Source organism: Salvelinus fontinalis, chromosome 21 (genome assembly GCF_029448725.1).
Source record: "Salvelinus fontinalis isolate EN_2023a chromosome 21, ASM2944872v1, whole genome shotgun sequence".
In the NCBI taxonomy this organism is placed as follows: domain Eukaryota; kingdom Metazoa; phylum Chordata; class Actinopteri; order Salmoniformes; family Salmonidae; genus Salvelinus; species Salvelinus fontinalis.
In genome coordinates, this window is record NC_074685.1 from 23,595,926 (window position 1) to 23,615,942 (window position 20,017).

The following is a 20,017-nucleotide window of genomic DNA, read 5'->3' on the forward strand; positions in this document are numbered from 1 at the left end:
ACAGTGTTATCAGTCATTCAACAGTGTTATCAGTCATTCAACAGTGGTATCAGTCATTCAACAGTGGTATCAGTCATTCAACAGTATTATCAGTCATTCAACAGTGTTATCAGTCATTCAACAGTGTTATCAGTCATTCAACAGTGTTATCAGTCATTCAACAGCGCTACAGTAGTAGTGTTAATATTAGCAGTTCTACCACGGCAATTAACATTATGTCATATTACACAATTATCATTAAACATTTTAAACATTTTACATACAGTTTATGACCGTTAATCCCTGTGTATAATCTCTTACTGAGAATCAGCATTGAGTGTGCAGTGTGATCGCTGATCAAGGAACAAATGTTCTCTAAACGAGTTGGGTCATTAGCTTGAGCTGCAAATGTTTTATCGACTAATAGAGTAGGAATATGAAGAGAAAATGTATTCTTGTAGGCTCAATCAAAACTGCATTTCCATGAATTATCAGTGAATAAGAAACACAGGCATAAATAAGGTATAAACGGAAGTTGTGACTACACAGATATTAATAAGTTATTACCTTGCAAAAAGAATCTGCGTAGATTCTCTTTCAGTCTTCAATAACGATACACACAATATACATTTGATTTGAATACAATTCTCAGATATTGAGTTGTTACTCAATATTGTATTAAAATCAAATGTATATTGTGTGTGTTATTTACAAAGACTGAGAGAGAACTATTATGAATCATAATAACATCTCCTGCTAATGGTTTACTCAACGTGGCTTAGGCTGGCTGTCATGGCCTTGTGACTGACGTTAAGCCATTGCCAATGCTGCGTTATGTTATGGAGACTTCAGCCAATATCTCATTTTATAAGCTCTTTGTCAGTAGTCATTTAAAGAGGTGCTCAGAGCAGTGGGCAGGGTGCGACCGGCCCTGACCTGGGATATAGACAGGAACACAATGAATCAGGCCTGATCAATGGCCACGTCCACTCATAAATAAGACACTGACAGCCAGTATCCCGCTCACTCCGTTCTCTCACTATGGAGCCCATTGATCGGCCCCTGCTCCTCTCCCCATCCATCACACACACCTGGAGGCTTTATCAAAGGTGTGTGTGTGGGGGGTACAAGTGTGTGTGTGTGTGTGTGTGTGTGTGTGTGTGTGTGTGTGTGTGTGTGTGTGTGTGTGTGTGTGTGTGTGTGTGTGTGTGTGTGTGTGTGTGTGTGTGTGTGTGTGTGTGTGTGTGTGTGTGTGTGTGTGCACGTACATGTGCGTGAATACAGGAGAGAATCAGAGGGTGATGACAGATCGGTTAAGAAAAATAAATATGAGATATTCTCAGGCTTTTTTCCCTATAAACTTCCACACCAGGCATTTGATTATGGCAGGGAAAACAGCTTATTCATGAAAAGCTGAGAAAAGATCTGTAGTGATTCTGACAAGAGCGACAGAAAGGCAATATTTGAAATGTAATTATCTCTCTCAACTGCAAGGTAGAGGCTCTGAGCGACAAATTCATCATAGGATTTAAGATTATTCTGCTGTGCCATAAAAACCTACAGCCCCATTTCATATTATTTACTGTTTCAGTCTTACATCACCTAGTCTATTCTTATTTTGGGAGGTTAAACTATATTCTCTGACACCCCTTCCTTGAAGTCATCATGACCTCCCCAATTACAACACACCCCAGAAAGGGGGTCTTTTGAAGAAAACCACTAATTTGCCAAAGGCATGGGTTAGAAGCCCTTGAAAGGTTCTATTGACTGGCACAGCCACATCCAACTGTACAAAGCATTTGTGCTAGCACTCCTCAGGAAAATGTCACAGAGAATGTCCCTGTCAAGAAAGGCACTGTGACAAAGACTGGCACTAAGAGTACTTAAAAGCCCTGTCCATGACATATCCTTTGGCTATTTCTTCACAGGGCCGCATTCTCTGTGTGTGTGTGTGTGTGTGTGTGTGTGTGTGTGTGTGTGTGTGTGTGTGTGTGTGTGTGTGTGTGTGTGTGTGTGTGTGTGTGTGTGTGTGTGTGTGTGTGTGTGTGTGTGTGTGTGTGTGTGTGTGTGTGTGTGTGTGTGTGTGTGTGTGTGCGTGCGTGCATCATTGTGTACTATCGGTCATACACTATTGTGTGTGTACTATTGTGTTCAGAGCAGAAGCTGAGGCGGATGTATGGAGGTGACAATCACACAGTCCCAGATCCTATAGTGTGTGGAAGTGGCTGGTAGTATACACAGTGTTCCAGTTTCCCCAGACTTCAGAGTAGTTGATCTGAAAGACATTATTTTGGCAGACCACCAGCTATGCTCTCAGACGAGGGTGCTTGGATTAACATGTCTCCTCACCTGAATATCTTTTCTGGCGTTTGCTCCCCTGTGACGAGGTCATAACCCTTCTCCAGGTTAGTGTAGGGCCAGGGACTGGGGAGAGAGGAGGGAGGAAGAGGACCATTGTATGTATACACTGAACAATCCACATTTATAAACACACTCTTCTTATACATTCATGCACGATCAAAATAAGCTAAATTGCAGAGGAAAAATCAGAGGCAGGAAAATGTTAATACACCATATTACAAAATGAATAGATTAATAAGTAAGTGAGTTGATATACAGTACAGGTTTCTGCTCAGTACAACATAGTTATACAAGGTCATGTTATACAATTAGCTCTGGCTTTAAATACCAAAGATGATCCTCCTTTACTCCTGAATTGGCAAAATGGGATTGGATCTGTGATTGGTGGGTAGGGACCGAGTTCATCATGATGATGGGGAATTTGCATAGCTAGAGGAGGCTGCCGTTTTATTGGTCCAGCTGTTGGGCCAGTCGAGTTAATTAGCATGCAGAGTCTGAGTCAGGAAGAGAGCTTACACTTGACTGGGCACAAGGCAAGGTGATGAATGTCTCATCTCCCTCTCCCTCTCTCTCCGTCACTATCTCTCTCCCTATCTTACCCTCTCCCTCTCTCTCGCTCTCCCTCCCTTCTCTCCCCCTATCCCTCCCTCCCTGTTCATTTCCCTTTTGCTCTCTCCCGCCCTCTCTCACTCTGCCTCTCTTCTCCTCTTGTCTCGTCAGTGAGGTGACAGTGAGTGTGCAGGGCAGAGCCGGCAGGACTCACCCTTCATTGCGTCCCCAGTCACTGCGAACACAGAGATGTTTATGCACCGGGTCAGTGGAATAGCCCTCATGACAGCTGCATTCACCTGCAGGATGGGGGGGAACAAAGTGACAGATATATGAATTCCTCACGCAGCTGAATAAATTACCCCATGTGTCTTCGAGGGCCTTCCTGCTCATCCATAATTAGGCAATAATCAGTTGGCATTGGACTTAGTTTGGCAGCTATTGCTCAACACCAACCTCCCGCCTCTTCTCCTCACCTCAATCTCCACCTCAGACATGCTGGAACTCTAAACTTGAGTAAATACGCCCCCCTACAACTTCAACACTCACCCCCTTCTCTACCCCTGGCATGTCTGATCCACCCATGGTGTCTTATAAACTTCACATTCTCTTTGTTCTAGACACTGTCTGACCATGAACATTTAACCACAAATACTAAAAAAAAAACACTGTGGGGCTCCCGAGTGGCCAGCGGTCTAAGGCACTGCATCACAGTGCTTGAGGTGTCACTACAGATCCGGGTTCGATCCCGGGCTGTGTCACAGCCGGCCGCGACCGGGAGACCTATGAGGATGTGCACAATTGGCCCAGCACTGTCAGAGTTAGGGGAGGGTATGGCAGGCCGGGATCTCCTTGTCCCATCGCAATCTAGCAACTTCTGTGGCGGGCCGGGCGCATGCACGCTGACACAGTCACCAGTTGGACTGTGTTTCCTCCGACACATTGGTGCATCTGGCTTCCGTTTTAAGTGAGAAGTGCGGCTTGGCAGGGTCGTGTTTCAGAGGACGCATGGCTCTCGACCTTCGCCTCTCCAGTCCATACAGGATTTGCAGCGATGGGACAAGTGTGCAACTACCAATTTGATATCACAAAATTGAGGAGAAAAAGGGGCAAAAAGTTAAAAATGTAAAAAAATGTTTTTTATCAAACCTCTCCACTCTTGACTCACAGTACTCTTTCCATCCCCCATCAACAATTACAACTTTTCAAACCAATGCTGTAACAAGCTCTAATCTCTGACAGCACTCTAAACACAACCCTGTACACATCTACCACACTTATCTAGTTACTCTCTACTTCACTCCCTCCATCTTTAACAACCCTCCTCGACAACAAACCTTCATGTTCTCCCTCTGACTCCATCTCTACCACCACCCATTCCCGAACTCTCTCTCACCTGGCATCTAACTACATGTACTTCACACCCAGTCCTCTCTTAATGACGCCCATCGGATGTATTCTCTGAGGAAAAAGCATGTATTTACCTCTACAATGCACCACACATCCACAGAGGCCATCATGTACAGTATTCTCCTTCTATTTTGTAAGCAACTCCTATGAAATTGTAGATATATCGGTAGGAAGTACCATCACAACAATACAACATATGACTGTGGTACATCTTAGTGTGATGTATACTTGAAATGGCCAGACTTTTTTCTCTTGACCCATCTCTCTATCAACTAAACCACCATTCCTTTTCATTTTGGACCCGCAACATTTTCAATGGCAGAAAGCAAACATTAAATTCATAGCTTTTATGGTAGACGACTGTAAGACAAAAGCATTGCCATAGTGGCAACAGTGCCTTTGAAAAGATAGATGGCAAGGATAAGGAGGTGGTGCTCTGAAAAGATAGTGTTCCATAGCATAACATAAACAGTGCAATGACACTTCGCTAAAACAGCAAAGATGTAAAGCAAAGTGAATAATGAATCTGCACATACTGTATCTACAAAACAACTAAAAAATAAAGAATGAATGCAAAGTCAACAAAAATTGAGAAGATTAGAATGCAGCTTTTGATACTCATTGTATCTTTTTCCCTCTCACCTCTGCTCAGATGAAAGCATCCAAGGCAGGGGGGGAAATGATACAGTATGGCACATGATGCATCTTTCCTTTCACATGTTTTTAATCCATCCAGAATCATAGCAGGGGGAAAGCGCCAGGCTTGTTCTAACCAGGCCTCGGGGAGCTGATTTATGATCTCTCAGTAGATTTGAGGCGGCAGATTCATAAAACATAAAAACATATCTAAAAAACAAACACTGAATAAGGGGAAAGCGCCCTCTGTGTCTTCTGCCATGCAGGCATTTTCACTGCTCTGTGGTTTACATTGCCTCTCATCCCAACCCAGCCCTGAGTCTACTGCAGAACATTGTGTTTCTCAACTCTCCTCTGATGTTACAGAAATAAGTAGTTTTCTATGGGCCTATGGAACATCTTGAGTTGCGGAGTGAGGGACTAATACAGGCATTATCACTGCACTATGGTTCAAGCTGCCTCTCATACACCAAAGCCCCAGTCTACCGCTGAACATTTTGTTCCTGAATGTCACTCTGTTGTTACAGAACTATACAGTGTATTGCTATGAACCTATGTAACCATTTGAATTGGGGGAGTGGGTAACAAATGTCTGTTGTCAAATGACCTCCGCTGGGGGCACTTGAGTCTTACTGACAAGAACATGATGATCACATTGTTTATCTAACTGCAGACAATTCTTTCTCAGGGAGAATACCTTCCTACTTTTGATATTCTCATCCTCACCTCTTACTTGTTGAAATGTATATGGGATGTTCACTGCTAATTGTTTCATTAACCTCATTACATTTTTTGGGGTAAATATTTTCTTAACTATTTCTTGAACTTGATTGTTGGTTAAGGGCTTGTAAGTAAGCATTTCACGGTAAGGTTGCCTGTTGTAATCGGTGCATGTGACAAATATAATTTGATATGATTTGATAATATTCAAATGGTAGTCAGAGTGAAAATTCACAATAAAAAAAATGTTCTTACTCAGTATCTATATAATAATAATTTGGTGGGTGCTTATAGCTGTCCTATTTCACATATGTACAAGTGTGTACTAATTGAATTTCAAATATCAAAAAAGTCACTTTACCCACATGTGTTCTGGCTCTGGCCCAACCCATCGGATTCTGAGACCAATCAGACGGTCTAGAATGGATTTCCATTCTAGAAATCTTCGGGAAGGTCTCAGATCCAAAGTCACTGTGGAGAGGAAACGTCTGTGGGCATGGCGTAGCGTTTTGGACGGAGCAAGGAGTTTTGGTAGCCAGTCAATGATTTCATATGGTCAAACTGCAATTATGGAGATTTGTGGACAGTTGTGCATTGCTCCATATGCGCCACTAGTGTGAAAAGCCTATAAAAGGCATTGTCATTGGCAGTAAAAGCCAACCACAACATTAGCATTGCACAGAATAACCCTCCTGTTGACTGGCCCATGGTCCCTCATGGGGTTATAACACTGAAATAAATATATGAACAGGAGTCATGAAACACCATTCACATTTTATCACCAAGTTCTTAATAATTCATTAAGTGAGTTTATGAGCCGGGGACATAACGGATTCAGGCACAAGCACCTTGGCTAGCAGGGAACAGCTACTGCCTTAATGATGTGAGAATGTGCACCACTTTCTTGTGTTGCTAGCTACCTGCTGAATAGCAGAGGCAAATTGAAAGGCCTTGATGTCGGAGGTGAGAGCTTCCTTTGCTCATAAAGGAACATTTTATCCGTGTTTAATCAGAAGCTTTTAATGAGGATTTTTTAAACTAATATGAATATTGTACCTGTAACCACCCCAACAAAAAATGCCAAAACAAAACTAAATGTTGTCGTCAAAAAAAGGTAATATGTTGAGGGATAAGAATTCAGAGCAATTAATTCAGTAATTTCCCAAATGTAAGGCATTTATAGAGTCTAAAGTACCGGGCCTGGGTTTCTACTAAGCTGACATATGGAATTTTTTAAAGTTGTTAATTCCAAGGATAATTTAGCTATCTGATTTTACATTTTAAGACCCCTGTAGGTATACATTTTTTGAATTAGTTGATAAAACATTGACTTTTAACTTACTAAATCAAAACAAAGTATGTTTTAAAGTGTCTGTCCTATATCTAAGAGAGATAATTGAAAGGTCAGGAAATAACTTGAATATTTTTTTGTACCCATATTTAAAGGGATACTTCAGGACTTGCCCAGAGTCAGATGAACTTGTGAATAACATTGTTATGTCTCTGTGTGAAGAACGTTAGAGGTAGTTCCGCAAGCCAATGCTAACTTGTACTTCTCACCTGCATCTTCCTCTCTCTCTCTCTCTCTCTGGATCTATCTCTATCTCTCGCGTTCTTTCTCTCACACACATGCACACACATTCACACACAAAATTCTGGCCCTGCATTTCTCACTCGCTCATCTCATCTCTAAAATGTTCACAACAAACTCTTTCATAAATGCTTTTGGCAACCAGAATCCCTCATCAGCGCATTTCTTGTTTTCTAAATTAAAGCCCAAATGAAAAACAGTAGAGTGTGCGTTAACTGGAGACTAGGTCTGTTGCGGTAACCATATTACCGCCACACCAGCGGTCACGAGACATGTAAGCAGTCAAATTCCACGTGGCCATTTAGTCACGGTAATTAGACTTCTCCAAGCTCTGATGCTGCTGCTGGTCATTAGTAGCCTACCAAACTTGCTAACTGCCTGGTACTCAGCACTCTATTGTCACTCTAATCACTCTGACATCAATGCAAACGCATTTGAAAATCTAATCAAACACTTCATGAGAGCCCATGAGCTCATGTTGCGCAATATTTCTATAGGCTATGCAATTGAGTGATTAAAAAAGTATATTAAAAGTATATTAAAAAAGAGGACGATCCCTTCAGCTTTCTATAGGCTATGCCTACTATATTTATTTCTCTACTTTCCTAATATTACGCACATTGCTTATCTTTACAACAGGAGTATAGCCTACCTGGCTGGCATTAAAATAAACCATGGGGAAAAGCGTTCTCCATTCGCTAAGAGCACAGATTACAGTAATATTTGTTTTTTCCGCTGCACCTGTTTCGATACAGGTGCATAATAAGGGTCCATTCTAAATCAAAACAAATGTCACACATATTATTTAGTATATGTAAAGACAAGATTAAATCAAGAATGGTCTGATGGGTGACAATTATAGCCTGTGAATGATATATTATCATTTGTGAATGATGCCTAGCATAAGAAACAATACTTTTTTTTGCAACTTTTCTGAATCATAGTCACACACCTCATGTAGCCTAGCCCATAGGCCTATATGTTTTAATAATGTTTGTATCACAACTAAAGTGGCTAAAAAACGTCTTAAAATTAAGCACATTAATCCGCTTTAGAAGGGGTGTAGTAGAGCCTACACATAAGCAGTTTGGGGACGATCATTTTCCACATAAAAATGCACCTTTATAATAAAAGCATTACTTGCATGATTGGATTTGTGGTCACTTTTGATAATGGTGTTCTCCGCTAATGGAACATTCACGCTTATAGCCTACTACCATGTGCGCATGTAATGGCAGATTTCCTCCTCTTCGTCTGAAGAGAAGGTGTAGCAGGGATTGGACCAAAACGCAGCATGGTAAGTGTCCATGTTTTAATAGAAACAAATGAACATGACACAATCTAATCGAAAACAGTCCCGTGTGGCACAAACACTGACACAGGAAACAAACACCCACAAACCAACAGTGAAAACAGGCTACCTAAATATGGTTCCCAATCAGAGACAATGAATGACAGCTGCCTCTGATTGAGAACCATATCAGGCCAAACTAAAAAAACACCACATAGAAACAGACAACATAGATAATACCCACCCAACTCACGCCCTGACCAACAAAATAAAGACAAAACAAAGTAAATAAGGTCAGAAACGTGACAGCGCATTGCTGTGCTTATAACGTGAAGAAATAGCCTAAAAGTTTATCAACATTTTAAGCTAAATGTTCTGATCTGTTGGGTCAGCCACCTTGCACAAAACATTTGTTTGATGCTAGTGGTTGTATTAACTTGGTATCTATCTCACAGAACAGAATAGGTCAACTTTTGGACTATGGTGGATAATAGATTGACATAGTCTAGTGCTTCTGCTGTTCGTTAGGCCTGACGAAAAGTAAATGTGTACAGTTCTTCCAATATCTTCAATATGCACCTCGAAATTGTATAATGACACGTGCAGTTGCGTCCCAGATGTTTCTGACTTGTAGCCTGTGAGAAAGACCCGATCACGTGAAGGAGAGCCATGTGACTGAGATACACTTTGAATTGAGCAGCACTCAGGGAGAAGGGCACAATGCAGCACTCCGGGCCGCAGAAAGCATGTTGTTTTTTTAGGGTACATTAGGGCCACAAAGCCATTATCAAGTGCTTGTCAAATTGTGGAAAAAATACATCTATTTTGTTCAGCTTTGTTCAATTGTATTCTTCATACTATAAAATAATACAAAATAATACCACGGAATACTAAGCAGATCCTGTAGGCTAAATGAACTACCGGTAGTGTAGCCCACAGCCATTTGGAATAGCCACATCACTACCTAACATAAGGACAACTCAGAGAATGCTATTATTTTCTTCTGAAATAGACTACATTTTCTTCATATCATGCCTCTTTAGACCAGTCTAAAATAAATAATGTATTTATTGTGAAGGTGTAGACTTTTAGACTTTTTAAAATGGCTTGCAGGCTATGTGTGGAATCCAGGAGATGCTAAATTTGTTTGTTAATTAACGGTCAATTACCGTGAGACCGACAGTTATTTGCTTGACAATCACCAGCTGACTAAATTTGGAGACCAGTAACTGATCATCCTTCTCTTTCCCTGCAGCCGACCTGAAGTGACTAACGACACGTTTCATTAGAACGCTTTCCCTATCTTGCACAGGCCATGTGGACCATTTTCACATGGCCTTCACAGCATGGTCACAGGAAAGATATTGTTGTCCCAATGCATATTTCCACCGTTACACCATTCCAGGGGGGGGGGGGGGGATTCTGTGTCTGGACCTTGAGGAGATTCGTCCTCGACATCAGCAATTGGGAGGGTGGGGTGGTGGACTGAATAAATAGGGCTGATAAAGCCGGGAACGTTCCAAAACGACCTAGCCATTTCAGCACCTATTAGTTGTGGTAGGAACCTCTGAGTATTTGTTGGTGGAGAAAACGAAGGGAGGGAAAGAAGGGAGGTTGGGCTTGGGCTTTCATGAAATCCTGAACGAGAGAGGTGATGCTATTTCACATGTATCCTCCCCGTGCTGAGATGTGCTAATGTGGCCGATGGCTGGAGGAGCAGGTGGTGTGGCATTACTGATAAGCCGGAGGGATTTATCTAGAGTGTGTGTGTGTGTTTGTGTGTTTGAGCGTGTGTGTGGGTGCGTGTATGCTTTTGTGTGTGTCCAGGTGCCTGTGCGTGTGTGTGATTGAGCTGGCCCCGGACCAAACCCATTCACACGCCACTGAGGCAGAAGGAGACATCCGTATACACAGGGCCAGTGGAGCCATGTCATTCAGCCATTGACTTCCACTGTGATACCTCACATGAGATGAGGATGATAGTTAAGGCAGGGAGGAAGAGGCCAGGAGATTGTTTATCAAGCCAGGATGACACAATGGTGTGGTAATGACAGTGATGGTAGAATGGGTGGCATTAAGGGATGGTGGAGTGACACAGAGACAGTGTTTGAGGTAGCTGAGTAAAATGACTGCAGCTGGCCAACTGGTGATACAACACAGAGGGGAGGTAAAGTGAAATGTGTATTCTTATAGGAGTATAGGAGTGTGCTTGTAAATACAACGTGCACCCTTTATTGGGTAAATAAAGTATTTTGAAAGGAATTTAATTGTTTATTGATTGATCTGACACATTCTCCCACTCAATTCTGATTCCCCAACAACAACTTTAGACATACACATCACTATGTTAAAAGGAGGGGGAACTAAAATCTAATTTTTCATCAATACAGCATCTCCAAAAGAACGTCAGTCTCTGTTATCGGGGTTCTATTGAAGCCTCATCACCACAAATATTTTATCTTGCTTTGAGGCATGCGTTCAGGACCCCCACCACCAGTATTTTCATAATAGATGTGTTATCAGGTGGTGCATATTTGCTTTCTTGAAAGTCTTCGGGCTTTATCTCCTTCTCAGGCATTTGACTTTCTTTCGGTGCAGAGGCAAGTTCACAGGGCCAGGAAATGAATTTAGATCCCCTCGCCGCCGCCTTTTTTTCAATGACAGCTTATCAGGCGCTCCTCATTCTCCAGCAGTGGTTCATTTACAAAACTGCACATTGCACCGATTGTTTCCCAGGCCTTACTGTGAGCCAGTAAAGACAAGTTGGAATGAGTGAGCGCAGATGATGTCGGGGCTAGGGGTTAGGGGACTTGTGTAGTGTGCATTTTTAGGTTTTGGAAGGAGTGGTGGATGGATAAAGGCAGGTGTTTAGCTGCGAAACGTTGAAGGGACAGGATCTGCTAGTAAACCTACATAACAACTGGTCCATTCACACATCCTCTGGAGCATATTTTGGAAGCAGCTGATTTGTAATAAAAGTAAACACTGCTTCTATAGATAAAACGCTCATATTGTTTACCAAAGCATCACTGCATGGATATGAACGCAAATTGAGTCAGCTTTATAAAGTTTAAATATTCTGAATTAAGAGAGAAAAATCTCAACAATAAGGAATTCTAGTGACAGAGGACCATATCAACAGCAAATAGTGTGAATTGAATCTCACAAATCCACCCCTGAAATACATTCTCACATTCAGTAACTACAAGAGAGTTAAATATACACCTATATCACTAAAACAAAGCTTTACTTCAGTGTTCTGAACATTCAAAACACCTGCTCTTTCCATGACATAGACTGACTAGGAGAATCCAGGTTGGGTAAGCCACGACCTTCCAAATGTTTTATTTTTTATATCCATTATTGATGTCACTTGATAAATCCCCTTCAATCAGTGTAGATGAAGGGGAGGAGACAGGTTAAAGAAGGATTTTTAAGCCTTGAGACAATTGAGACATGGATTGTGCATGTGTGCCATTTAGAGGGTGAATGGGAAAGAAAATATTTAAGTGCCTTTGAACAGGGTATGGTAGTAGGTGCCAGCTGTACCAGTTTGTGTCAAGAACTGCAATGCTGCTGGGTTTTTCACGCTCAACAGTTTCCCGTATGAATGATCAAGAATGGTCCACCACCCAAAGTACTTCCAGCCAACTTGACACAAATGTGGGAAGGATTGGATTCAACTTTGGCCAGCATCCCTGTGGAACGCTTTCAACACTTTGTAGAGTACATGCCCCGACGAATTGAGGATTTGAGGGTAAAAAGGCTGTGAACTCAATATTAGGAAGGTGTTCTTAATGTTTGGTATACTCAGTGTATATTCCTCTAAGAGTTCTTACACATGCTCAGCTGCTTGTGTAAGGAAAAGAGGGCTAGCTCGCTGAAAGCTATCATTTCAATTATGTCGAAACAGCCCTGCTCTTTTTCCCATCTCCATTTTCTCCCTTTCATTTGCTGTACCACAATCACGCTTTTCACAGAAACACAAAACACCATACGGGCTCTAGGCAAACGGAACAAAGACCCACTGAGAAGAAAACAGCATAAAGATAGTGTGTCTCCATCTCCTCTCTACTGGGTCCACTTGTGTGCTGGAAGACACAGATGAAAACATGAGAATGTGCTCTTTTGAGGAATGACTTTAATTTCCCTGTCTGAGAAGAGATGAGAAGCCTCCAAAGAGATACAGTACATTTGTTGCCAATTACTGACTCAAACAATCTTTTTAATTTGGAGAGAGAGAGAGAGAGAGAGAGAGAGAAAGAGAGAGAGAAAGAGAGAGAGAAGGGGGTAGGGCGAATGCTATGTGCTGTTGTAACGGCTGTCGTCGGAAGAAGGTGAAGACCAAAACGCAGCGTGGTAAATGTTCGTCATGTTTAATAGAGACTGAACACTAAAAGGCAAAAAACAACAAAGTGACAACCGAAACAGCTCCGTCAGGTGCAACACACACTAAACAGAAATTAATCACCGACAACACAAAATGGAAAACAGGCTACCAAAGTATGGCTCCCATTCAGAGACAACGATAGACAGCTGCTTCTGATTGGGAACCACACCAGGCCAAACACATAGAAAACCAACAACATAGAAAAAAGAACATAGACTGCCCACCCTAGTCACACCCTGGCCTAACCAAAATAGAGAATAAAAAACCTCTCTATAGCCGGGGCGTGACAGCCGTATAACTGTCCATATACTGAAAACATAGGTTTGAAAAATGTAGAGGACATAGAGGAGATAAATAGATCTGCTGAGAAGCATGCTAATTTTTGTAGGTTGAATGTCTAACCTAACATGGCATACCCACATTATTAGTAACAGCACAAGAAAAGAGCCCGCCAAGAACATTACAAACAGTACTTAGGATTCTCTGAAAAAGTAATAGCTGTATTGTCTAAAATTGCTTACCTTTCAAATACATCGATGTTTCCCAATTTAGCAGAATAGTTGTCTAGGTACGGTATGTGCAGGACAGAGTCTAGTATACTGTATGATTTACCTTCCTCACCATGACACAGACAGAGCCAAGTCCATCAGTAGTAGTTTATGTGTGATGTGTTGAGTGGCCTCCTACTGTATTCCATTATGCATCAGCCCTCAACATGCCCTTGTCTGGGGTGCTATAAATGGCACATACATTACAGCATGTAATCCATGTTAATAAACTTAAACTGGCTCTATTACAGTAGGACAGGGGAAGTATCCCACCCAGGGGACCAGACACGTTCTACCATCTGTGCTTTGACTGTGTTTTTTGTAGGTTTTTGGGATTGGGTTCACATAAAATAATTAATTTGATTATAAGCCAAATGAAAACTTAGTGCTAAATTGTTTTTGTGTTGTGGATTTCTTGTGGGTTCAAATAAACAACTGTGTGGAACAGAACAATATGTTTTACTGATGGTTCAAACAACAAGATCCTATATACTGACCCCCGATAGAACAGTGGTTGACCGAAACTGTTACAAACGTCCCATTAGAGCCCCTTTACATGTCCGGTTAGTTCTCCTACCCAGGACTCCACAGGCCAGCGGTGAAACATTTCCTCCCTACTTTCATATCAGACGACTTCCTTTACGAGACAAAGAATCCAGATTGATGATTATAACACAATGTGATGGTTCTGAAGTGATGGTTCTCTACCCCAGTGAGATTATTTCTCTCACGTCTGAGTTTCTTGGGCAAAGCAAAGCCTCTTTCTACTTACTCTGTAAGAACTAGATTAAAAACTAAAGTGACACATTTGCATGAAAATCGCCCTTCAATGCACACCAGTCATTAAGTGGGGGTAATTGAAAAAGAAAAATGGAGGAGCGAATCAACACATCTGGTGAATCGGTGATTCTGTACCATGACTCTAAGTAGCGAGGGATAGAGCTTTGATAGCGCTCCAACCCATTGAGTCTAATGGTCATTAGCAAGGAGTCTTCTACCTCTTTGTTGGCCATAGTGATTAAAGCCCATAAATACCGGAGCATGAGCCATTAGGTTGGACTATAGTGGCCATGTTGACTGATTTAATAAGGGAGAGCAATTGTTCAAATTAAAATACCACTAAAGTTGGCCAGGCGTCTGGCCCATGCCCGCGAGCGTGAGTGATGGAGTGGTTATGCAAAATGTGTGTGTTATCCATTGAAACAAGGCAAGTGATCGTTTGGACGGTGGGGGTGTCAAAGAGTTAAAACACACAACGGAGCGTAAAGTTGAAAGGCACTTGTTCATATGGAGCCAGATATATAGTTAATAACCGAGTTATATTTATAGTCAAGTAATAGTCAACTATATACTAAGGCCCCGTTTCTCCTGATGCCAGGAAACACTATTAGGCCTATAATCAAACAGGAACTTCAGCCAACCATAAAAATGACATCACCATTCCCATCTAGCCTCAAACTATCAGAATCATTCTTGAGACCCTGCCATCTTTCAGGAGACCACTTTCCCTCCTAGACCCCCCAAATATTCCCCTGATATCCCTGATACAGCATCAGAGAGCCCTATTCTATAGGTTTCAGCAGAGTTCCAGGGTTTACACAAATGCAGCAGAAACCTGTGGAGGAAGACACCCCATTTCACTGCCTCTCCTTCACTTTTATGACACTAACCTTACCTGTTTACTTAGCTTAGCCACAGCGCTAATTCATCATCACGCATAATAACTCACATCAGACAACACCTTTAAGGGTCTCAGGGGGCTCCTTATAGACTTCAGTATTGGTGTGAAAAGAAAGGGGTCTGCGATAGGGAAGTATCAAAGCTATCAGACAGCAAGTCTAAATGTCAGCACTCTGGGCCCAGTGCTGTGTAAAAGCACATTGAGAGGATGTGGTGAGGAGAGGAGGGTAATATTCTCCACACAGTACTCTGTGACATTGGCCACTCTTATCTGTTTGACTCCTAACCGGAGCTGGCGGGGGTTGAATGAGACCCAGAGCCTGAGATTAGCACTGAAGGTCAAGAGCAAATAAATGTATTTGCTGTAGAGATCCCATCAGCGGCTAAACCTCAGCCAGATGTGTTATATTTATCACCAAACCTTGAGACATTTCTTTCTGGTCCCAAGGAACTCTCTGGAGATTGCAGAAGGGACATATACATGTATGTGTCTCCCTGTGTGTGTGTGTGTGTGTGTGTGTGTGTGTGTGTGTGTGTGTGTGTGTGTGTGTGTGTGTGTGTGTGTGTGTGTGTGTGTGTGTGTGTGTGTGTGTGTGTGTGTGTGTGTGTGTGTGTGTGTGTGTGGTTGTTCTTCTATTCTCGTGAAATCCCCAAATTTCCCCACAAGGATAGTAAAACAAGGAAAATGTCCCATGTCCCCATGAGGACAAAGGCTATTTTATGCTTAGGGGTTAGGTTTAGGGTTACAATTATGGTTAGGGTTAGGGGTTAGGTTTAGGGTTAAGCGTTAGGTTTAGGGTTAGGCGGTAGGTTTAGGATTAGGGGTTAGGATTAAGGATAGGTTTAGGGGAAATAGGATTTTGAATGGAAATACATTTTATGTCTCCATGAGGATAAAAGAACCAGTGTGTGTTTGTGCCTCTGGCTGTATGCACGTGTGTGTGTGTGTGTTTGTGTCACTAACCCGTCTCTTGGTCACACAGCTGTTCACAGGGCTCAGTGGTCCTCTGGCCACAGTAATCTCTGACCCACTGGGTGGAGGAGTTGGTCTGGTAATATAGGATCAGCTTGGCAGGGTTCAGCCAGTTAGACACGTCCAGGAAACTGCCCATGCTCACTACAAAACTACTTCCTGGAACAAAAAGAGAACAGAACACACTTTTACTCATAACATTTCTCTCAGCAGATCATACTGATGTAGTTTGAAGTATTACAGGATCATCCATCATTCAACGCTCAGTGTAACATATCCATGTTTGTTGGAGTGAAGATCTTTCTGCTGCTAACAATCTGGCTATTCTCTTCTTACTAGCTCGATAGGACATAGAACTGGATATTCAAACATGTTCAATGACCCATTAGTTAAAATGTGAAAATAATGAACACCTTATAAAGAATCAATATTATGAGGATACAGTTCAATAAAAATATTATCTACAGCACAATTAGCAGCTATTGATGCCACTTCCACTTTGAACTCAGGTGTTAGGCCAGTCAGTGAAGTGATAGGCCAGTCAGTGGTTCACCCATAGAGATCCTGTTAAATTACTATAGGGGTTAAGTCAAAGTCCCAGAATGGGGTGAAAATGGCAGCCATATTGGTCAGGGGAAAAATCCAAACCAGTCTAATTGGAATGAATGGCAGAAGAGGCATAATGCTGTTTTAACTTATGCAGGAAAATAAAACAAAGGCATGTGTTATATCAGAAATTGTGTATTATAATTATTGCCAACCTAAAATATTCATGTCCATTCTAGTATTCTAATTCCTAATTCTATGGGTTCACCAATCAGCTCAGGGAACAGTGTAACAGGGTGCTGAGTGATTCAATTCCTGATTTACTATTCAGCCGTGCCATTCCTACCACAATCGTTAAACTTCAATCACTAAACGGATTATTCTTAATTGATGCTATTGATTATTTTCTCCAGGGGGAGCAGTGAAGAGATTACATTTCTACCGTCTTCAAGGATATAGATTCAAATAACTAGCACTATGCATGTATGTAGTGTGTTCATGTGTCTGTTTGCGTTCTCGAGACAGGAGAAAGTGAGAGAGAGACAGAGAGAGAGACAGAGAGAGGGGAGGAGCAAAAGAGAAAGTCACAACCCACTCTGCAAAAACTGGTTGAATCAACATTGTTTACACGTCATATCAACCCAAAAAATCTAAAAAAAGATTGAAAGCCCGCTTATATCTGTTGGTGGGGTCTCTGCTCTGCATTTGTTGGGTATTTACACTCCTGAGCCCACTCAGCTCCCTGATAATATCCCCCAATCTGACTGAGTTAGCACCAGTCTGCCACGGGCGGCTGATGAGGGATATTTCTGCCCCCCATTTGCTGCCATTTAAATGGCGGCCGTGCGTGTGCTATCTTAACTACAAATGCTCCCAGCGTCCACCAAGAGCTAAAAAAAAAATGGTGCTCTCCTGGTTAAGGCCAGGACAGCACTTTACCAAAATAATATCAACCTTAGGCTGGATGACTGAGGCATCGGTGACCAGACTACCTGTTCTGTTCTGCTGATGTGTTGGACGCACAGCTTAGAAGATAAGCAAGTGGCTAATTAAATTGCTTGGGCTCTTCATAATCACTCTCCTCCTTCCATCCATCCCTCCCCCTCTCTCCCCTGGCCCTTTAGCTTGTGGCGAGGAATGGGGAGTCCTGGTATCTTGCCAACCCCAGACCTATACCCATGGACCTCCCATGTCCGAAGACCTCTCAGTCAGGATGGAAGTGTAAATACTCTGGAAACTGGAGTAATTATCTATTAAATTTGCCTATTCTGCCAGGATGCATGTGGCTTGTCCCCTGATGCAGTTTTGACAGTGTGTGCATGTTTATCTAACAGTGGTCCATAGAAATGCATAGCAATTATGACTGTTTTGTTTGTTCCAGCCTAATCAACAAGGATTAATGTAGTATCTCTCAATTATGTGTAGTACTTACTATAGAATGTTGTAGTATACTGTATAATACTATAGTAAATACTACAGTATTATCTACCTTTAAAAAAACACTGTAGTAAATACTACAGTCATGTCAGGCAAAACCACTAGTCCGCAAAAACATTACACTTTTTAACGATAGTAAATACTACAGCATTTAATTTGCATATACCCTGCCCAGTCCCCTCCAATCCCGATGTGTGCCACCCATTAGTGAGAAACCTAGATGCCAAGTATAGACCATAGAATGTGTTCCCTGCAGGTTATAGAGAAGAGCAGGAGCGCTGAACACGTTATAGATCGTTTTCTCTTTTAGTATTTCTCCAGTAGGTTTCCTCAAGGAGAAAGACTCCACTTATATGTCAAACATAATAAAATCAATAGCATTGTAAATATTACAGTAATGTCAGCAGAAACACTACGGTAAATACTACAGTATACAACATTATGCAAAAACACTAAAGTATTTACTATAGTTTATACACTAGTTATTTTATTACAGTATTTATACTATCGTTAACTGCAAATACTACAGTATACTGTGGGAGAGAGAGAGAGTCTCTGCCAGAGAGAGAGAGAGTAGTTAGAGTGGTTAGATGAGGAAGTTTATGGGGGATACTAACCGTCTGCAACAAAGTGTTCGGGCACGTGGAGTGTAACCTTGACGGTGAGAGAGCAGGAGAGCTGCGTGCCGTAAACCACAGCCAGGACACACGTACTGATGGTGATCAACGTCAGAGTGGCCTTGTTCATCGGGCTGTGTGGACAACCTGAGGGAGGGGGAGACAGGAGTTAGGTCTCACATCAAAACTCAAGGAAGGTGCAGAGAAAACACATGCAAATTATGACTGAAGCTGTTAGGACACAACAAAGAAATGGATTCAAAAACAAGAATATACAGAAATATGAAATATTTTCTGAACATGTCTATTTAATCTGAAATGTATTAATCAGCACCATGTCAAAACGACTTTTGGTGGTCCAAAAACTATCAAACAGTTTAATTTCAAACACACTGTACCACCAAACTTTCACTTTTCACGAAAAACAAACTAGCTAAAAACACCACATACACTCCAGTTAGTCTCTGGCTCCTGTAGATGTAGGGGGAGTTGTTGTGTTTTGATTGGAGTTTTGGTGGTGAGCTCGGAACCATCCAGGGTTCTTTCTAAACTGATTTATGAACAGCACAAAGGCTGTAGTCCAGCAGAGGCAATTAATCGTCATGATAAAAGATGTTAAGAAGGCCCAGCCTCTTTCCACCAGTACAACATCTAGTGTTGCTGATAAATGACACCATCATCTCTGACAGCATTATAGATGGGTTGTTTTGGATGCCCTTAAGGTGTCTGTGGGCTTCTCTCCACATTGGGGAGAAAGGGAGCTGAAATGAGCTCATTATCTCCCATAGAGTGGAATTCATCATACAGCAGCACGCAGGTGTCATATCAAGAGCCAGATTACCAGTCACCAAGGTGAGGGCAGAGCTGTTATTGAGGGTCAATGGACAGCCTGCTATTTGCTTCTGGATGACGTGTAATGATACAACTTGACTTTTCCTTCCAGTCAAAGCATCTCACCTTGAGCTTTACCTCACTTTGACCCCTGGAATCACACATGTTCTGAAACCAACCTTACACATATGGCTCATACTGTGCCGGTGTTACATTCCAATAGCTGTTATGGCCAGCAAATGTGGGAATGGTTGCTATATGGAAGTGATGGAGCTTAGGACTGCGACTGATAAACAGACAAGACACTCCAATCACCCGGGTGGACGAACAGTAATGCCCACTGTGTGTGTGTGGGTGGGGACAAACATAAAAGAGGATGAGAGAGGATGAGAGAGAGAGAGAGAGAGAGAGAGAGAGAGAGAGAGAGAGAGAGAGAGAGAGAGAGAGAGAGAGAAGAG

General features: G+C 42.0%; 1 protein-coding gene across 1 annotated transcript in view; it reads right to left on the reverse strand.

Moving 5' to 3' along the window:
* Positions 1–20,017, reverse strand: part of LOC129818467 (astrotactin-2-like) — a 433,204-nt gene that overhangs the window by 222,523 nt on the left and 190,664 nt on the right. Inside the window, exons 6-9 of the mRNA XM_055874386.1 lie at positions 18,729–18,875; positions 16,120–16,287; positions 3,104–3,188; positions 2,329–2,403 (exon numbers count right to left, since the gene is read on the reverse strand). Of these exons, the coding sequence (XP_055730361.1) occupies positions 2,329–2,403; positions 3,104–3,188; positions 16,120–16,287; positions 18,729–18,875 (475 nt within the window). The remainder of the gene's footprint in view (positions 1–2,328; positions 2,404–3,103; positions 3,189–16,119; positions 16,288–18,728; positions 18,876–20,017) is intronic.